The sequence below is a fragment of the Spermophilus citellus genome (genome assembly GCF_964194105.1).
Source record: "Spermophilus citellus genome assembly, chromosome: 18".
NCBI lineage: Eukaryota > Metazoa > Chordata > Mammalia > Rodentia > Sciuridae > Spermophilus > Spermophilus citellus.
Window position 1 is genome coordinate 14,085,564 of NC_138200.1, and position 19,456 is coordinate 14,105,019.

At 53.5% G+C, this 19,456-nt stretch overlaps 2 protein-coding genes across 2 annotated transcripts; both read right to left on the reverse strand.

The window, feature by feature from the left end:
• Nucleotides 1–391: 391 nt before the first annotated feature.
• Nucleotides 392–3,849, reverse strand: LOC308637403 (latent-transforming growth factor beta-binding protein 4-like; the record flags this gene model as incomplete). Its single annotated transcript, XM_081273706.1, has 5 exons — nt 3,646–3,849; nt 1,835–1,893; nt 1,524–1,659; nt 1,117–1,226; nt 392–447 (listed from the first exon to the last, which is right to left on the reverse strand). The coding sequence occupies exons 1-5, from the start codon at nt 3,789–3,791 to the stop codon at nt 392–394; spliced, it is 507 nt and encodes a 168-aa protein (XP_081129832.1). The 5' UTR covers nt 3,792–3,849.
• Nucleotides 3,850–7,418: 3,569 nt separating this feature from the next.
• On the reverse strand, nt 7,419–19,194 carry SHKBP1 (SH3KBP1 binding protein 1). The gene is made up of 18 exons (XM_081275599.1): nt 19,063–19,194; nt 18,771–18,824; nt 18,603–18,648; nt 18,423–18,496; nt 17,577–17,635; nt 17,259–17,339; nt 16,139–16,300; nt 15,959–16,049; nt 15,672–15,862; nt 15,002–15,117; nt 13,969–14,056; nt 13,771–13,887; nt 11,903–12,073; nt 9,903–10,058; nt 9,384–9,480; nt 8,310–8,488; nt 7,911–8,025; nt 7,419–7,829 (listed from the first exon to the last, which is right to left on the reverse strand). The coding sequence occupies exons 1-18, from the start codon at nt 19,146–19,148 to the stop codon at nt 7,601–7,603; spliced, it is 2,112 nt and encodes a 703-aa protein (XP_081131725.1). The 5' UTR covers nt 19,149–19,194; the 3' UTR covers nt 7,419–7,600.
• Between the last annotated feature and the right edge of the window lie 262 nt (nt 19,195–19,456).

Here is a 19,456-nt window from a genome sequence, read left to right on the forward strand (position 1 = left end):
CGGGGGCGCGTGGGGCCGGGCGCTTAGCCAGAGGCGCAAAGGCTGGGCGCTAGACTCACAAGGGGGAGGGGGCGCCCCCCCTCTCCCCACCCGTGCTTCAACAAGTGGATGAGGCCCGCAGGGAAGTGGCGGGGAAGGGAACAGGTGGGGGCGGGCAGGTTTTCCCCCCAGACGGAGCTGAATCCATAAAGGGGAAACTCATGAAGAGTAGTGGGGGCCGCATTTGGGGAGACAGCTAAAGGCTGATTCTCTACCCTGGGCACACAGAGAGACTTCTCTAGAGAGAGGGCTATTATGGCGCATCTGGGCAGCCAGGTGGCACATCTGAGGGAGAAGGGTCCTTGCACTTGGGCACGAGAAGGAATTAGGAGTCCGGATCCTGGAGAGGAAGCTATGGGGGTGGGACACACTTGAAGATGCAGCCAAATCTGGCCAAGACCCCCACACCTGGTAGACGAAGTGAAAATGGATAAAGGGAAGAAATGGATTGAAGCTGTGGGCGCGGGTCCTCACATCTGGCTCGGGGCCCACATCTGGAAGACTTTAGGGAGGAGGGGACACATCTGGGCTGAAGGCCACAGCAGGAGGAGGACTTTTGAGGGTGGTTGAGACTAGAGGGTGTTCTAGCCTGGGGGTCTGGAGTTATAGAAGAAGGAGAGAAGGAGCAGGGGAGGGTCCCGGGAAGAGGTGCGGGGGCGGGGGAGCCTGTCGCCCCCAGACTCCCCGCAAGCTTGGGCATTAGGTGCTCTGGCAGGCGCCAACACGCACAATCGCTTTTGTTGTCTGGACTGGTTCGGCCTCGCTCCCTTCTGGGCCAGCGCCCTTCTCTTCGGGAGCCCGGACGCCTGGCTTCCCGACCCCACCCATCTCCACCCCGACGGGTCAGCACCTCTGGACTGAATCTAGTCCTGTCCCGGGCTCACCTCGCACAGCCGGACGCGGGGGGTCTGTAGAGGTGGCCGCGTGCTGGGGGGTGGGGTGGTCTCAGCTACAATGCTGAAGGGTGTGTGTGTGGGGGGGGTACGGGTAGGCGGCGGCTAGACCGTGGGAACCAGACGGCTTTATCTGGCCCGGAACCCCCAATCCCCCAGGCGGAGGAAGGGCGGATGTTCTTACCCTGGGTCTGGCCGGCAGGGGCGCGCTGTGGGGGCCTCCTTTTCTGCAGTGCCCGGCTCCCTGGCCCTCGGGGCCGCCGTCGGCTCAGCAGATCTCGGGCCTCCTGCAGTCTGGGTGGGAAGGGGAGGAGAAGCGACAGTCACCGCAGTTAAGCCGACCCCCACCCGCAAGAAAAGGGCATCCCACACTAGGAGAAGGTCTCCCAGTAGCGGCTCTGCCCAATACTCTCCCCGCAACCGGTTTATGGGGAACAGGCCTTGAGTGTTCTTCAGACTCTTGGAGAAGAAACTGAGACAAAAACTATGAAAGACAGACAAGAGAGAAGGAGAAGAGAAGGAGAGAGGAAATGGTGGCAAAGCTAGCATTTCCCAAGGGAGGATCTAATAGAGGAGGAATCACAGACTCACGTCAGTGGCTGCCAGTTAAGGGACACCTGTCTCTTCCTTGTGCTGGGGCTGGGACTTGGCACGGGAGGTATTGGGGAGAGGCACCGCTGAGGATCTCTGCACTTTTCAGGCAGGCAGCTTCGGACCCTGCAGGAGGCTTTGGAGACAGCCAGGGACTAAGTGGAGAAAGAGGGGGTTGAGTCTCTCCCTCCATCAAGTGCATCCAGCTCTCCAACTGGGATGAGGGCTGAAAAAGGGAGCTCCCTCCCCTGCCCCTCTGCTGCTACCTCCTTTCACCCCCTGACATACTCCACTCATTCAGAAGAACCCACCTCGGATGCAGCGGCTCCTCCTGGGTGTCTGGCCTAGGCAGCAGCGACAAGCAGCAACGCTATCAATAGGGGCATGGAAGTTACTCAGACTCCTAGCACCCCATAATTCCCCAAAGGAGATCTGGGGGGAACCAAGACAAGGCTTGAGGGAATCTCAGAATAATTGTGACTAACTTGGAGCACTTCTCTGCATGTCTAAGTTTCCCATCTATACAATGTTAGGAGGAATATTGGCTTAGATTCTCCAGGAGTGGAGAAAACTTACTTTTATGTGTCTTATGAAGTAGGTTTGGCACTTAGGCCTTATTGAGAAATATATTTTAAAAATTTTTTTAAATGTTTTTAAAAATAACAAAAGAACGTTTCTAAGTGCATTTCCAAGCCTCTGCTGTCTGGATCTAGAACTCCGCCCTCCCTTACGTCCCTAGCTGGGACTCAGCCGTCATTCTGAGTCTGGTCGGCAGGTGGCGCCACGTCCACAGACCTCAGCGGCATCCCTTTCGACTGTGGGTTCATCAGAGTGCTGAGGTGGAACGGGATACTGAAGAAGTCACAGCTCAGGACTAAGAATCCCAGGAACCGACTTCTATCCCATTCCTGTTCTTGCACGCTGGGTGTCCTGCAACCAGCGTCTCCTGATCTTTGGGCCTGTTTTCTGATTGACCAGGAAGAAGGGGTCGTTCCTGGAAACATCTCCGCGCGCAGCGCGTCTCAGAGGCTCAGCCTCCAACTCCAGCAAAAGTGCGTCGCAAGGGCCCCCCAGACAAGTCCATTATCCCTAGGCTAAGGGGGGGCGTTGGACAAGTGAGCCGGTTCAGGCCCTGGGAAATCAGTGGAGGATTCTGAGAAAGGGATATCCACCATGTGGGATCCTTTCACACGAGTGGGACCCGGTGGTGGAAGCCGCCAGAGTGGGGGAAGCCTCCGAGACCCCCAATCCCGCCGTCATCCCTCCCGTGTTTTCTCCGGGTTAACCCCTTCCCGGCCCCGCCCCCCGTGCGGCTCGGGTTACTAAACGCATTCGCAGAGACCTAGGCGGGAGCAGAGCCCAGAGCCTTTGTAACCGAGCGCAAGGCCGCCGGGGCGGGGGGTGAGGGTGTTGGGCCGATTTTCCTTCGATCTCGTCACCCGCAAACAGTAGGGGTGACTCTAATCCCCCAAATCTACAGTCTACAGGATAACCCAGATCTCTTGCCGCGAAATCACTGGTACCTAGAGTTCTCTAATTCTGGGAAATAGAGCATCCCCAACCTTAATAAAACCTGAAGAACTCCCCTTCCAACACACTCACACCCCTCTCCTCAAGTCCCTCCGCCATCCACCCAAGCGTCCACGTCTTCTTACTCTATTAGAAAAATCCAAAGGTCCTTTTAAATTAATACAGTGCCCCCCACCTTAGAAATCCAGAACATCTCAATTCCAGCAGAAAGTCCTTTGGAACCTCATAATTAACACCCTTCCTTTTTGAGCACCTAAAAAACCTTGGGGAACTCCATTCTAGCTGGAGAGCCCCACCCATCTCTCTTATTCTAAAATTCAAAACCTTTCCCCAATAAACCCCAGGATTCCCTGGAGCCTTATCCATCTCCACACCATTGGAGGAGACCCTCCTCTTAAGAGTCTCAGCACCCTCCGGATCCTCACTCCTACAAAATCGGGGTCCGAAATAGATCCAAGAATCATGGTCTTCGCATCCTCTCACTGAAGCAGTGGGTTCGTGTTCCCCTAAATCTGAAGGTTCTGGTTCCCCCAGATCACCAGACTTTGGAGTACAGGGGGCACAAGGAAGAAGGGTCTGCAGTGCGGCTTACCCGGCCGGGCGACTCGAAACCAACGGGACCTGGACGGCCTGGCTGGGGCTGGGGCTGGGGCCCACGGTGGCGGCGGTGGCTGAGAGGAGCGGTAGCAGCAGCACCAGCAGCAGGGGGCGGCGGCCTCTGAGGCCAAAGCACTGCATCTTGTCCGGCGCGGAGTCCCGGGTCCTGGCTGGCGATCTGTCCAGCGGGTCCGGCTCCTCGCAGCCCCGCCCCCGCCCCCGCCCCAGGCCGACTCACTTTCTCCATAATCCGCGCCGGGGGCTGCGAACTTCCAGCCAATTAGAACCCTGCACTGCTAGCGCTCCCCGCGCCGCCAATCCAGAGGTGGCAAGGGAGGGAATAGACTGACAGGTGCCGGCGGGGGCTCTGCGGTCTCGAGTACGCCAGGAGGTGGGAGGAAGTCAAGAGTTAGGTACTGACTCTGTGAACCTTCCGTGGAGCAAGGGCCCCAAAATGAGGGGTGCTTACAATTGGTAGGGGTAAGAGGGCGGAGCAAGGACCCCTAAGCAAGACTCCTGCTGGCAGGCGTCATCCCTGGGGTAACTTGGTCGGAATTGAGCTCTCTAGCTGCTGTAAAGGGTAGAAGCTCCCTTGTGAGCCCCCCCTCCCACGCTTAAGGTTCTGGGAATGAATGCTAATCCTGCACTAGGCCCCAGATCTGGCTGATATGAAGGGCTCAGATCCACATTGGGCCTTTCCAAGGTCCTATCCTTCGTGGTTCCAGACTCACCACCTGTGAAAACTTGTTCCTCCAAACCTCTGCTCTTCAGTAGACCCAGACTCGATCCCTGACCCACAAATCTGCTCCCAGGGGACTCCCAGCTCTGAACCCTCCTGCACCCATCTCCATTCCTGCCCCTAGAAGATACCAGACCCCCTTTCCTGCCCGAATCCTTAACGTCTCCCAAGAGCATACTCCCATTCCCAGAACTGCAGACTTTTTCCTTCGAGAGTTCCAGGCCTAAGGACCTCCACTGTTAGAAATCCCAAGTCATAAGGAGCCGTAGGCCCGGTTCACACCCTCTTTAGTGAATAACAGGCTTTAAGTCCTGCTCACAACCTCCAAACGCACAGCGTCTCAAGTTCAGTTCCTTCCTTTATAAAATTCAAGGTACTCGCGCTCTTTTCTCCTACAAGTCCCGCCCCTTCCCCAATTGCACAGCCCTAGACGTTCAGACCCCGCCCCTAGTCACCTTTTTTGAGCTCCAAGCCACACCCCTTCTTACCGAGAACTGGGACACAGTCCCACACTTAGGATCCCAAGCCCCGCCCCCCTTTCCCTGTTTGTCCCACTTCTCAGTTCCAGGCCTCATTTCTTCAAAGCAGTTTAATTTTTAAGGTTTCTACATCTATAGAGTTAGCCCGGTACACCAGTGCTCAAACCAGGTAGTAGGCCACACACCCTGACAGCAGGGCTCATCTCAGGATAACAGAAAATGATTCAGCTTCGCTCCCACCCGCTACTCTGCTGCTTCCAATGGAAGGTGTGCAGGACCAACGCGGACAGGAGATCCCTTTGCCACCCCCTCCCCTGTGAAGCAGCACACACATGACTCACATAACCACACTTAGACCTGTCACTGCCACCTACAGCAATCCATGCCTCCATCCCACACTGACACCTTGAAATCTGGGCCCACCCACCGTCCAGAGACACAGCCCCCTAGAGCAGTAAGGGTGGCAGTCAAGCCTCACTCACGGTCATTCGTGGACTGACCCAGTGCGATGATGGAGTGCTCCGCTCTGCCCACTGACTGTGCTCCGTCTCCCCTGCCTTTGTTTGGCCTCAAGATCCCTGCTCACGTGGCCCTGAGGGACATAGTATCCCTCACCTTTTCCTCCCTCCCCACCTCCTACCCTGTGGCTGGAGCATTTGCTGGGGGCGCTGCTGAAATTTCTCCCTTCTGCCTGGGATCCAGGGCATCTTCAATGCTCGTTGCTAGGCAACAGCCTCTGGCTCACCACTGCAACTTCCGGGGATGGAATCAGCTTCCCTTCCCCCCAGAATTTGGAGTCCCCGTTTCCCAATCACTCACTAGCTCCTGGGTTTGTGTCTTTATTGTCCCTGGATCCTGATCTGATCTCAACCCTTTAGAAGTCCTCAAAGTTCAACATCCCTGGCATTCCAGAAGCTTCTTCCTATCCACACACTGTTTTATCCCTAATATTAGATTTTAAAAAAGCCAAAAAACTCTTCAGTGTTCTATATTTGACCACACTCCATAGCTCTATTACTTCTAGAATCATGAGCATTCCAGAAATACAAGAGTTCCCTGGCATGGGAAAAATGACCTCAATATTCTAGATCTGCAAACATCATTTGATATTCCCTGATATTCTAAGCCCCCCCACACACACACACTCAAGAAATTCCTAACATTCAAACATCTCCCAGTGTTTTGAATATCCTGGCCCATGGAAAAAAAAAAAAAAACAAAGTTGACCTTGAGATGCATAGGCATTCTGGAACACTCAGGTTTTAGAATCACTCACCTTTTAGGTCTCCCTTTGTGTTCTAAATTTTCTGACAATCTAGAAACTCATGCCATAGAGATTTCCTGGAATGCAAACAAACCCTCTAATGCTGTGGAAGGCTTAACTGTCCACAGCCTCTCCCATTCTCAAGATGCCCTATTAATTCAGACTTTTTTCTGTATCCTATAATAATTCATAGCATGCTAGATTCATAGCATGCTAGAATCCAAGCGAAATATTTCTACTAGTGGAGAGTCACAGGCATTTCTTGATACTTTCCTATTCTAGAATCACTGATTTTCTTCCAGGTCTTTTTGTCAGAAGCATCACCAGTCTAGATTCCCTGATATGCAGTCGAGAACCCTAATATTGCTAATCCACTAGCACTCCAGGATAACCCTAGGTTCTAGATTCCCTAGCATTCTAGACCTCTCTCCAGTATGTTTCAGAAACCCTAATATTCCAGAAATTCTGGATTAGCATATTCTAAAATTCCTTGCTCCTAGTCTGGCCCACTTTCTCTCCTCTTTAAGATGCAGAAAACCTCCCTTTGGATGTGACCAGAGGAACAGGCAAGATTCTGGAGGGAAAATTCAAAACATCAGGCTAGGTTGAGCTGAAACTGTCTCCCACACAGGAAAGGGACTGGGCATCCAGGGATGTTGGACAAGATGTTTGGAGTGTCGAGATCTGGGGTACAAATGTTAAGGACACAGCAATGACAGCTGCCATCAGTGTTTCTGACTGCCTTTAGCCATCCTTCCTTTTCTGAAGTAACATTGCCCTAATTCTCTTTTCAGGAACTGCTTTTCTACTCTGCTTACATGGGGCTGATCTCACCTCCTAGCTCATGAGGGTTCGTGACCCAAGCTGGGACAACAGAAGCCCTTCCTCACACTGGCCAGGGTGATTGACTTGGGAATACTTATCTGATTCAATTCAACCAGTAAGAATCTATCCTGTGATTCTGATTCATGAGAGAGAGAGAGAGAGAGAGAGAGAGAAATGCCAAGGAGCTTCATGGAATCATCTTGCCCCAGAGAGAGACAGAGGACCTGACTGAAGATGATGCATCCCAGAGGAAAGTAAAGGCAAGAGACAGAAAGACATTCTGAATCCCTGGATCCAGCCATGCCTGAAGCCAATACTTAAGTCAATACATTCCCTTTTTTGCTTAAAACGGGAGAGGCAGATTGTTCTGTTTACACTCAGGAAACTGATCAGGGCTCCCCCTCTTTCATCCTGTTCCTGGGGATCCCAAAACCCACTAAGAATGCAAACAAGGATTTGGCAATGAGGACTTTATTGGAAAGGACAGCTTTGGCTTCCAGAAAAGGGGGGAAGATTGGGACCTAGTAACAGTGACCACTCTGAGGAGGACCTGGCCCTGAACCCAGGGCTCCAACAGAAAGCCAGGAGGAGGCACCTGAGTTCCCTGGGGCCAGGGTATCCAAAGGCACCATGGCAGTTGTGTTCAAAAGGAAGTTTCATTGAGATTCTTCTTTGGAGGCGTGAGGGGAGGCCCAAGCCCCGTGGAGGGCCGAGGGGCTGGTGTTGGTGGCCGGCGGGGCTCTGGTGCACTCCGCACGAGTTCCTGGCAGCGTTCCACAAAGCTGCCCCCACGGCGCCGCACCTCTGCCTGCGGGGGGCTTGGGCTCCCACGGCGGCCAGACAGGGAGGTGTTGCTGGAGGCTGAGTGTAGACTGAGGGGTGGGAGAGTGAGGGCCGGCACCTGGCAGTGGCCCCCCAGGCCTCCCCACTGTCCCCTCCCTCACTGCAGCTACCTGGTGAGGGAGGCTCGGGGCGAGGCGCTGGGCAGAGAGCCACGAGAGGAAGCCAGGGGGGCCAGCTCGCACTGCTCCAGCTGACCCATCAGCTCTTCCTCTGTCAGGCCACCTGCTGAGGGGCAAGGACGCAGGGTTCAGGGGGAGACAGGGCCTGGGGGGCAAGGGGCAGGGCCACACTGCGAGCACCAGGGCTGGACAGGTGGGAGGGCACAGAGACTGAGGGGCAGGGTCAGCAGCTGAGGGAAGGGCATGGAGGGGTTGGCGGGTGGGAAAAGGGGTCAAAGGAGAAGGCAGGGGGCCAGAAGGCAAGGGCGTGGGCAGGGAGCATGCCCAGGAAGGTTCTAGACGGCCTGGGTGGGTGAGGGCTAGCTGGGTTTGGGGTAGGGTGGCGAGTACCAGGGGCCTGGCCAAGGCCGTCCATGGCGGTGGTCAGATCCCACATGGCCAGGCTGCCGTTGGCTTGGCCAGTGAGCAGGTATCGCCGGGGCCGGGAGCCCAGCCGCCGGGAGCCCTCACACTCCAGCACGGTGAAGGCGGTGGTAGGTGAGCCGTCCACTGAGCGCACCGAGCACACGCTAAGGGGTGTAAGGGGGCGAGTGGTCACCCTGCACAGTCAGAACCCAGCTGGGTCCCTTGTCCCCGCATCCCTTTCCCGGGTGCCTCACCACATAGCTTCAGTTCCTGCCCCTCCAATCACCACCCCTAATCCTTGTGGCTGCCAATCCATGTTTTCCTTGAGCACCAGTGGCCTCTTGGACACCCCGGCCCCGTCCACTCACCATGATGCCCACTGCGCCTCAGAGTCTCCCCAGATCTGCTGCCTGTCCCTGTTCCCCTCTTCAAGCCTCATCTAGAGACCTCCCCCACCTGCTACCCGCTGCCACCTGGCATCTCTCCACACCTGCCTCCTCCCTCTTGCACCAGGCACCTGGGTCTTGGCCTCTGAGGTGACTCCTGCTGGCCCTCAGGTCCCTGGGACGCTCCTACACCCGGAGGACGCCACGGCTCTTCCACATGACTGACAAGAACTGCCCTCTCCTGCCACCCACCCCTCCTCAGGCACCTGGCCTTTGGCCTCTGGGTCTTCTCAGACCTTGCCCTCCTGCTTCCTCACCGGGCACACTCTCTCCTGCCCTTCTTTCCTCTCTCCTGCTCAGAGTCCTCTCTTCAAGCCACCCTCCAGGCCGGAGTGAGCAGAGCTCTGGGCTCCTACAGCTTCCTGGGCCCCGTCCAGCCATGACTCTGCCCGCCCCGTCCCACCCTTGCACTGGCCTGAGAGTCCTCCAGCTTCGCCTCCCCCAGGCCTTTCGCGCCTTTCATCCCTCCAGTCGCCAAGTCCACTGGGCCGTTCGCCCTGCCAGCCTTCACTCCTTCCATGTCCCTTGGCTAGGACCACTTTCTGGCCTCCAAGACCCAGCTGCACCTTGTCCTCCCCACTGACCACCTCCCCATTTGGCGGACCAGTCTCACCGCTGTCCAGTGGATGAAAGACGCACAAAGAGCTGGCTGGCGTTGGGCACCACCTTCTGGATGAACACCTGCTGGTCGTCCCGCTCACCGTAGGGGCCTGGACAGGCAGAAGCAGGGGCAGGGCTGGCCAGGGCCCCCTGGGCCTCCAGACCCTAAGGCTCATGCCCCTTCCCGCTGTGGAACACCCTCCCAGACCTGGCCCCACCCTCAGGCTCCTGGGTTGGCCAGGGTCTGGTGGGGGGGGGTAGGTCGAATGGTCAGTAGAGTTTAGGTCCACGAGGGGTCCTGGGCCAGGTGGCTGGCAATGAGAATCAATGGGGATGACAGAGGTAAACGGGTATCATTTAGGAGTCAACGAAGGTCCAGAGGGGTCAGGTGCAACTCAGTAGAGGTCAACAGGGGTCAGCTATCAATGGAGTGGAGGTTGACCAGGTCAGCTGGTGGGTCAGGTAAGTGGGTCAGTGGGAGCCCACTGGGTCCAGCACATTAGTGGGGAGGGGGCCAGGGGTCAGTAGGCACCGATGTCGTTGCCAGCACTGCAGCCACCGTGCCCATCGGCTGACTCTAGCGCCAGGATCTTGAAGGATGCAAGTGGGGTGGAGCCGGGCTGGGTGGAGATCATGCCTCGGAATCGCGTCACAGACCATGTCCGCACGTGATTGTTGTCGGCACAGACTGCAGAGAGCGGTCATGGAAGGTCAGGCCTGGCTGTGGTGTCAACCCTGCCCAGCCTTCCTGAATGATGAGCCCTGCAGAGTTGCCAGGATCCAGCCCTCTCCTCATTCTTCCCTTCCAGAGAATTTTCTCTCCCCAGAATTCCAAATGGCCAAAAATGCTGCTGGCTCTTTCTCAAAAATGGTTCCAGAGCCTAATCTCATGTTAGTCACCCTGTCCACAGCCTTCACCCTGGTCCTGTCTGTCTCATCTCCTGCTGGACCATCACAGCAGCCCCCTCCCTGGGCTCCCTGTTCCAATTCTGTCCCCACAGTCTTCTCCCACATGCAGTCAGAAACAGCCTGGGAACACCTAAGTCAGCCACCTCCCTCCTCTGCTCAGGGGTTCCCCGTCCCCCCGCCTGGCTGCTGTCTGTCACCTCTCTGCCCTCATCTCGCATTTCCCTTGTTGCTTACCCCACCGCAGGCCCAGGGGCTCCCTGCTCCTCCTCAGACACATCAAACATCCTCCCACCTCAGTCTTTGCAATGCCTGTTCCCTCTGCCTGGAATGCTTGTCCCTGCTGCTTTGCACTGCTCATCCCTTCAAGTTTGCTCAAAGGTCCTTCTTCCTCAGACAGGCCCTGCCTGACCCATCCCTCTCCACAACCCCTGTGCTCTTGTGAAGGAAATGTGGAAGTTATCAGAGTGAAAACGGAGTCCCTGGGTCGACTCGAACACAAGAGTAAATAAAGCTGGGAGGCCGTGAAGGAAGGGCTCCTATGGCCGACTGCCTGACAGTAACCATCACAAAGACTCTGCCAATCCCAGGAACTCCGGAGGCGAGGCAGGAGGATCACATGTTCAAGGCCAGCCTCAGCAACTTAGTAAGGTTGGAAATATAGTCAATGGTCGGGCACCCTGGGTTCAATCCCCAGTATGGTGGAGGAGCCGGGGCCCCTTTGCTGCACCTCTTGGAATGTGCCCAGAGTTCAGTAGGCCGCGCGTTCCCATTGCAATGCTCTGCTATTCCTCTCATTATTCTTTGAAGACTCTGTTTTATTTAGGTTGACATTTTATAGCCACATACCACTTTACCTTGCTTTTTGGTGACACTGGGGAATGAACCCAGGCGCACTCCACCACTGAGCAACATCCCCAGCCCTTTTTATTTTGAGAGAGAGTTTTGCTAAGTTGTCTAGGATGGCCTCAAACTTGTGATCCTCCTGCCCCAGGCTCCCCAGTAGCCGGATTACAGGTGTGTGCCCCTGCACCTGGCTACCACCTCATTTTTATTCATGGCCCTTTTCATCACCCAGTGCCTATTTGTTACTATTTAGTTTTGTTTCTTTTTTTGAGATAGGGTCTTACTACTTTGCCCAGGCTGGCCTTGAGTTTGAGATTGTCTTGCCTCAGGCCCCTGGAGTAGCTGAGCCACCATGCCTGGTTTTCTTTCCTTATTTAGCAGTGTTGGGGATAGAACCCAGGGCCTTAGGCATGCCAGGCAAAAACTCCAACAATGAGCTAAACCCAGCTACATGTTTACTTATTTATCTCCTGTCCATCCCCACTGCAATGTTAACTTCCCAAGGGCAGAGACTTGGTCTGTCTTGTTCGTCACTGTATCCCCTATGCCTGGCACACAGTAGGTACTTAATAAATGCTTATTCAACTGATGAGTTCTTTCCTCACCTTCTACAAATTCACTCCCTCTCAGGCCGGTTCCTTAACAGTCTTCTATCACTTCTGCAATCACCCTCCCAGGTGGGTTCTCCCCTGCACAGCATCCCCCTCCCACGGAAATCCTTAGCTTCCCGGCTTCATATTCCCACCTGAGCTGTCGCAGGTCACCTGCGGGGAGACCCACCTGAGATGAGGTGCTTCTCTGACAGCATGATTTTGGTGACGGGGCTGCGGTGCACAGTGAAGGTCTGGAAGAGCTGGGGCCCTGAACCCACCGTCTCAGGGTGCTGCACGATGACCCGTACTCCCCCTGAGCTAGTGCCATAGGCGATCTCAATCCAGTTTCCACTGTCACCTGGTGAGGAGCCAAGGACAAAGAGAGGCCCCATGTCATGGAGAGACAGAAACCAGGGCAGAGAGAAAGACACGGCACAGAACAGAGCCAAAGCCAGAAAGGAGAGGGCGAAGTGGTGAGCTGGTGTGGGCGACGGAGGCACCAGGAGCCAAAGGCACAGAGCAGAGACCCAGGGACAGAGACGGAGCCCGTAGAAGAGGGAAGAGAGGTGGGGAAAGAGAGGCGTGGGGACTCAGAAGGAATCACATGGAGGGTTACAGAGATGGAGACAGAAAAACAGAGATGGCATCGGAGAAAGGGGCAGAACAGACAGACAGACAGTCACGAGAATGTGGCCCAGTGAGTCTGAGGACTCCAGCTGCAGCCGACTTTCCATTTTGAGAGCCTCAGAAACTTAATGAACCAAGTTAAGGAACGTGGTTTCCATATTTCACATTCATTTTATACCCACTGGCCGTGGATTAGTGTTACACACAGTAACCTAGATAGGCATCAAACCTTGGGCAGGCCAGGCCGGGGTTGCCCACACCTGTAATCCCAGCTACGACGGAGGCTGAGCCAGGAAGATTGCAAGTTCAAGGCCAGCCTAGGCAACTAAGTGAGACCCTTTTTACCCAAGATGCAAATTTCAATTTGCAACCTGGGGTAGGTGAAGATCAGAAAGCACAAACCATTAAAAAATAACCATTATGCTAAGTGAGAAATGCCAGATACAGAAGGTCACGTACTGCAGGATTTGTGCCATTTACATGGAATGTCCAGAATGAGCAAATCCATAGGAACAGAGAGTAGATAAGTGGTGTCCAGGGCTATAAGGAGGGAGGACTGGTGAGTTCTGGAATCGGATGGTGGTGATGGTCACACAACTTTCTAAATATACTAAAACACACTGAATTGTGCACTTCAAAATGGTGAATTTGGCTGGGGGTGTAACTCAGTAGAGTGCTTGCCTAGCAAATCCCTGGGTTTGATCTCTAGCTCTGCCGAAAACAAAAAAAAAGGTGAATTTTGTGGTATGCAAATTGTCTGAAAACTAAAGTCTACCTTTTTTCTACATTTAACATCAAGAAAACAAAACAAGCCAGGCATGGTGGCGCACACCTGTAATCCCAGCAGCTCGGGAGGCTGAGGCAGGAGGATCGAGAGTTCAAAGTCAGCCTCAGCAACTCAGTGAGTCCCTGAGCAACTCAGCAAGACACTGACTCTAAATAAAATTCACATACAAGATAGGGCTGTGTATGGGGCTCAAGGGTTGAGTGCCCCTGAGTTCAATCACTGGTACTCAAAAATAAATAAATAAATAGTACAAAAAAGGGGCTGGGGGGCTGGGGATGTAGCTCAGTGGTTAAGTGCCCTGGGTTCCAAAAAAAAAAAAAAACTGTCCTAAATAAAAACTTGGATTTGTCCACTATAAAACATGCATCCTCTTGGTTTTATGAACATGCACAACATGCCCTGATCAGAGATGGAAAAGAAATACAAAGATGAATGGCCAGTGGTCTACTGTGCTTCTGGCAGAGAGGCAGGCCGGTTCAGCACCTGGAATAGTGCTTATAGGAAATGTTTGTTGAATGACTAAATGAGAACCAAATCTGTCCCTCCTTCTGATAAATCCCATGACATATCACACAAGCTGGGAGAGAGCTGCAGGCTGGGCCTGGCTGGAAATGGCAGGGTGGAAGCTGGTCAGAGCTTACTGGTTTTGGGCGTGAGGTAGACACTGAGGGCAGTGACCCCATCCTCTGCAGGGTCCCGGTAGAGCTCGCTGACAAGGAGGTCATTGTCCTTCATGCGCAGGGGGAACTTCTGCACATCTGGAATGGGCGGAGGGTGGGTTTGTTTGTGGGTGCCTGGTCTGGCCCTGCCCTCCCACATCCAGGGCTGCCTCTGCTCACCCACGTAGTAGATGGAGCCGTTGCTGCATCCCAGGAGGAGGAAGGAGCCGGCTGCATCGTAGCTCGTGATGGGCTGCACCTCCTGAACCTGGGGCCAGGCAGCACAGGGATGCAGGGCTGGGCCGGCCCTCCCTCCTCCCCAGAACCTACCCGGGCCCCACGGCCCACTTCTCCCAGCCTCTCTCTGCCCACCTTCCTCTGGCTCTTCCTGTGACTCCCTTTCATGCCTCTGTCCCTGAGTGTCTCCTGGCCTCTCTTCTACTCTCTATTCCTGATTATAATCCATCCCCCCTGTGTCTCTATGTCCCCTGTCCCCTCAGTCATTTAGTCCTGGCTTTCCTCTGTGCCTGCTTTCTGACTTTCTGTTTCTATTTGTTTCTCGGTCTCCTCTGCCTCCCAAGCACTCAGTTTTGTAGGACAAAAAAAAAAAAAAAAAAAAAAAAAAAAAATACTGCAGGTTTGTTGTTTTTTTTGGGGGGGGGTGTTTTTTGTTGTTGTTGTTGTTGTTTTGTTTTTTTAGTAGTGGGGATTGAACCCAGGGGCACTTAACCACTGAGCTACATCCCCAGCCCTTTTTCGTATTTTATTTAGAGGCAGGGTCTCGCTAAGTTGCTGAGGTTGGCTTTGAACTTGGGATCCTCCTGCCTCAGCCTCCCCAGCCACCAGGATCACAGGCATGTGCCACCATGCCTGGCTGCAGATTTTTTTGTTTTAAAACATTTTGGACATGGCCTGGGGTGACTGCAGAGTGACAGATGTTCTCATGTCTCTCTCTCTGGGTTCCTGCCTCCTACATCACCTCCCAGCACCTGCTTCCCCATCCAGCGCCCCCTCTCCTTTCCAAAACCATCCAGCCTTCATGTGAGCTCTGTCTCCCCTCCTTGATGCTCCACAGGCCTTTACCAGACACATGCAGGCTCTGGCCCACCACTGGGTTTTCTGCCTCTCTCCAGGGACAGTGGGGCAGAAAAGAACCACACCCTGAGTCAATAGAGTCTGGACACTTGGGAAGGGGACTGGTCAGAACTCTAACCTGCCAGTGCTTGGTGACAGCATTCCACACCCCGATGCGCCCTGTGTGGCTTGTGGCAATGAGCTGGTTCCCCACGAAGAACAAGGCCTCCACAGGCACCCCCAAGTGGAAGACCCCTGTGGGGGGAAAGGAGGACTTCAGCGGGGAGGAGAATGGCAGCAGGAACACAAGGTGCCAGAAAATTCCACTGGGCCACGGAATCCTCACAGGGTAGGAGATTCCAGCAGGAGTCACAGGGGATTTGTGATGGATGTGGGACTCCAGGGAGGTGTGGACTTCTAAAATACTGAGATTTCCAACAAAGCAAAAACCTCTAGTGGTGACAGGGGATTCTTATGAGGATTGTTTCAGCGGGAAAGACTGGTCTAAAAAGTCAGAGGTTCTCGGCAACACAGACTCAAACAGGCTCAAACAGGAGAGTCTAGTGTCATGCAGCATTCCAACACAGCAAAGAGATCTAACAGGGCAGAGGCTCTAATGGAGAAGAGAATTAAAAGTGGTGGATTTTCTGAATAGGCCAAGGAATTTCAAGAGGACATGGAATGCTGAAGGGTTAGGTTACTCAATGGAGCAAACATATCAAACAGAGCATTCTTATGGGTTGGAGAATTTGTCACAGGCCACCGAATTCCACAGGGCAGGGGGTTCTAGAAAAGGTCTGGGGTCATACCTATCTCAGAGCCACCACCTTCTGCCTGCAGAGCCCACAGCAGGATCTCACTGCCAGTGGCTGCGGCCACCATCTTGTCATGTTCACCCAAAGCCCCACCAGGCACACGGGCTGTGAGTGCCAGGCGTTCGATGGGCCAGTCCAGGCGGGGGCTGGAAAACACCAGCTGCCAGCCAGATGCTTCCTTCAGCCTGTAGGATTGGAAGGATGTCATTGATCCTCACCGCCAGCCCTGATTGTCCATCCACAGTGCTCAGAGCCTCCTGGCCACCCCCTCCTCCCAGCACCTATAGCAGACAAGGAACTGGGTATAGGCCACCGCAATCCAGCTGTGGTGTCCACACACGAGGCGCACCATCCCCGGCTCTTCTGGTTGCCCTTGGGGGGAAAGAGAAGGATCAGAGCAGGTCACAGGGCCTCCCTGGAGCCTACCAGCTTTCCTGAGCTCCCAGAAGATAGAAACTCACCAGAGGGGGAGGGAGGGGCTTTCTCCTCCAGCATCCGACCCAGCAGCCCTGCATTGCCCAGGTTGGGGGGCATCGTGTTGCTCCGTCGAACAGGGGCCGGGCGTCCCCCTAACTGCTGGGGCCCCACCAGGCTGTGCCTGTTTCTCCGTTTCACTGGGAACACTAGAGTGGGGGTAAGTGGCAGAGAGACAGTAATTGAAATCATGGCTTTCAGGCTACAAGCACTTGAACTCTCACACATACAGGTTTCCCTACATATGGAGCACAGTATCCTGGTGCTGGGACAAGCCATTCAATGCCACTGAGCCTCACAGTGGGTTACTTATTTTTCAGTGTCCTTGAGTCCATCACAGAGCAAGCTCAGTTTAGTGCTGTTGTGATACTAACACCTCTTCAATATTTGCTAATCTTCCTCCTAATAAACAGAAAGCTGCACCTGTGGCAGGCACCAGCATCTACCCGAAATCTAATGATGCTGCTATGTTTGGGTTTTATTTTCCTGTCTGCCTTGTTATTGATGGTATAAAAGTAGTGCTATAAAGCTTCTGTTTAAAATGATATTTTTGAAAATGAAGACAAACCAAGGAAAATAATAGTATAAATCTTACATTCAGCAAATTTCATGAAAGTAGTAGATATTGACTAAGGACAGGAAAATAAAACACATATATTTAAATTTCCCCACTCTATTCCTTCTGCCAATCTGCCAGCAAAGCCTAGTAGATTAAAGTTCCCAACAACCTCTGAGCACAATTTTCACAACAGGTAGACTGGCTGATTTAGGTCTCCTGGAAATTCTAGTGGCCCCTTTAATGTTGCTCTCCACTCTATGCCAAAGACCCTAGTTCTTTCAAAGTTTCCCACAAGGAACTCAAGCCTGGACTACAAAACCCATCAGGCTCTAACACAGGTTTCGGAGTTTAGGATAACTAACTGGCCCATTGTCTTAAGGAAATTGCTGTTTCCTATTTCCTTTCCAAGAATCAGCCCAAGCATCTGATACAGAAATAACAACTCCCATCATGTCTAAAGATCACAGAACAGTACCCAAGGGCTAGACTTGTGGGAAATGTAGTCTTTAGGCCACCCCCTCTTCCCTCCATCCATTGGGAGTGCACACCTGGAGGAGGCAGATAACCATTGAAGAGAACATTTCCACAAGAAGATCGATCCAACTCCTCCCTCAGCTGCAGACGACGAACTGCAATGGAAGAACTCAAAGCTGGGACTTGTGGGGTATGAAGGCAGACCCCTTTGACCCCTCTTTACCTCCTTCTCTGCAGAACACTCCTCTCAGAGCCAGGGATAAATCTAATGCTCTCAGATCTAATCCAACCCTCTTGCAGGAGAGAGTATCAAGGGCAGGGAGAATTTAGGAAGCTTCAGTAAAGGCTGGTTTTCCATACAATGAGGATGCTAACTGGGGGTCCCCACTTACCCAGTGGAGTGAGTCCATAGAACTGGGCTTCATGGAGCAGGCTGGAACCGTGGACACCCCTGAGTAGTAGAATTGACTAAAGATCAGGGTCTGGGGCATGGGAATGGGCAGAATTTTTTATTTTGTTTGTTTGTTTTGTCTTTAATACCGATAATTGAACTCAGGAGCACTTAACCACTAAGCCACATCCCCATCCCTTTTTATTTTTTATTTTGAGACAGGGTCTCGCTAAGTTTATGAACCTGGTTTTGTAATTTTGATGCTCCTGCCTCAGGGTCCCCAGCTGCTGAGATTACAGGCAGGCACCACTGTGCCTGGATTTTTTTTTCTCTTTTCTTTTTTCTTTTTCTTTCTTTCTTTTTTTTTTTTTTTTTTTTTTTTGGTACCATGGGCACTTGACCATTGAGTCACATCCCCATCCCTATTTTGTATTTTATTTAGAGATGGGGGCTCATTGCTTAGCCCCTTGCTAAGTGGCTGAGGCTGGCTTTGAACTTGTGATCCTCCTGCCTCAGCCTCTCTGGCCACTGGGATTACAGGTGTGCTGGTGTGCACCAGCCCAGCAGGGCTGAGAATTTTTAAGAGGAAGTTTTCAGAAATTGTATAGAGAATGATGAAGGGTAGCTAATTTTGACAGGATCAAGATTCTAAGGAGCAAAGATATGGGTGGTGAAAATGTGTGGGTGTGTTGGGGGGAATGCTAAATAAAAAGCAATTTAAACCTGATCAAGACTCCATTCTAATAGAATGGAGCTTAAGTGAACATTCTGAAAGAGAGAAAAGACTTCATAGGAGGCCTAGACAAATTTCATGAATAACAGGGAACTCCCTGTTATTCACACCGACCTGGGATCCAGCTCTTTGGTGCGCAGAAAGTTGAGGATTGGGGCAAAGACGGTGGGGTCCCTGTCGATGAAGATCTGTGGGAAAGGGGGACAAAGGATGGACAAGGCAAAGAGCAAAACTGAGTGGGGGTCCTGTTCCTCCTCCAGTAGGCCACCCCATTTCAGCTCTTGCCCTACTCACCGCTCCGGTCTCATCTTTCAGAGTTGAGATGCGCCCGCTCAGAAGACTACGGGAAGGGGAAACAAAGCAGGTGTCAGGGGCCCGGGAGGGGAGGTGATTGAGCGGTGGCAATTAGGGCTCTCCACAACTTCCCCTTCCAACCTGCCCCAAACTCGCTCTCCCGTTCACCTGGAGAAGAAGGAGTCTGGGATCCAGGTGAGAGTCTGGCGAGAGGTACTGAATCTAAGCGGGTAAGGTAAGTGGACGCAAGACATGACGATGGTGAGGGAGCGAGGAACCGTGCGGACTCGCGCCAAATCCAGTTGGTCCTCCCGTCTCCCAGGTGTTTTTCCAGGCTCCTCGCCTCCAGCAGAGGGCGGAGCAACTCTTGATGGCCAGGGATTCCCCCCAGAAGAGGCGGGTACTCCCACCACGCTCCCAGCTGCCAAGGGTGAGGCCTAAAGGAGTTTCCCACACTCACCTCTTGCCTCCCACATTCAGATGAATCACTTCCCCAGGAGGCCCGCGAGCCGGGACCCCCTCGGCGGCAGTAGCCACCGCAGCCATGGCCCCCGGCGAGCCAGAAGGCCTGCGCCCACTTCCGTGTGTGTACCTAAACCCCGCCCTCACCGTGTCTTCATTGGACCGGAGACTCCCCGAGACACCGGCGATTGGACAAAGAGCTTGCTCATCGCAGTTAAGTTCTTCGCCTCCTTAAAGGAGCCGGCCTTTCCTGGCCTTTGACAGGGCGGGCAGGGCAGTTCCTTCGGGGAAGTTGTTACTTCTTCGGCCCATTTTAGGTATGGTACTAGGTGACTTGTCCATGTGCATATGTTTAGAATCCAAAATTAACCCATACCACAGGGTACATCTTG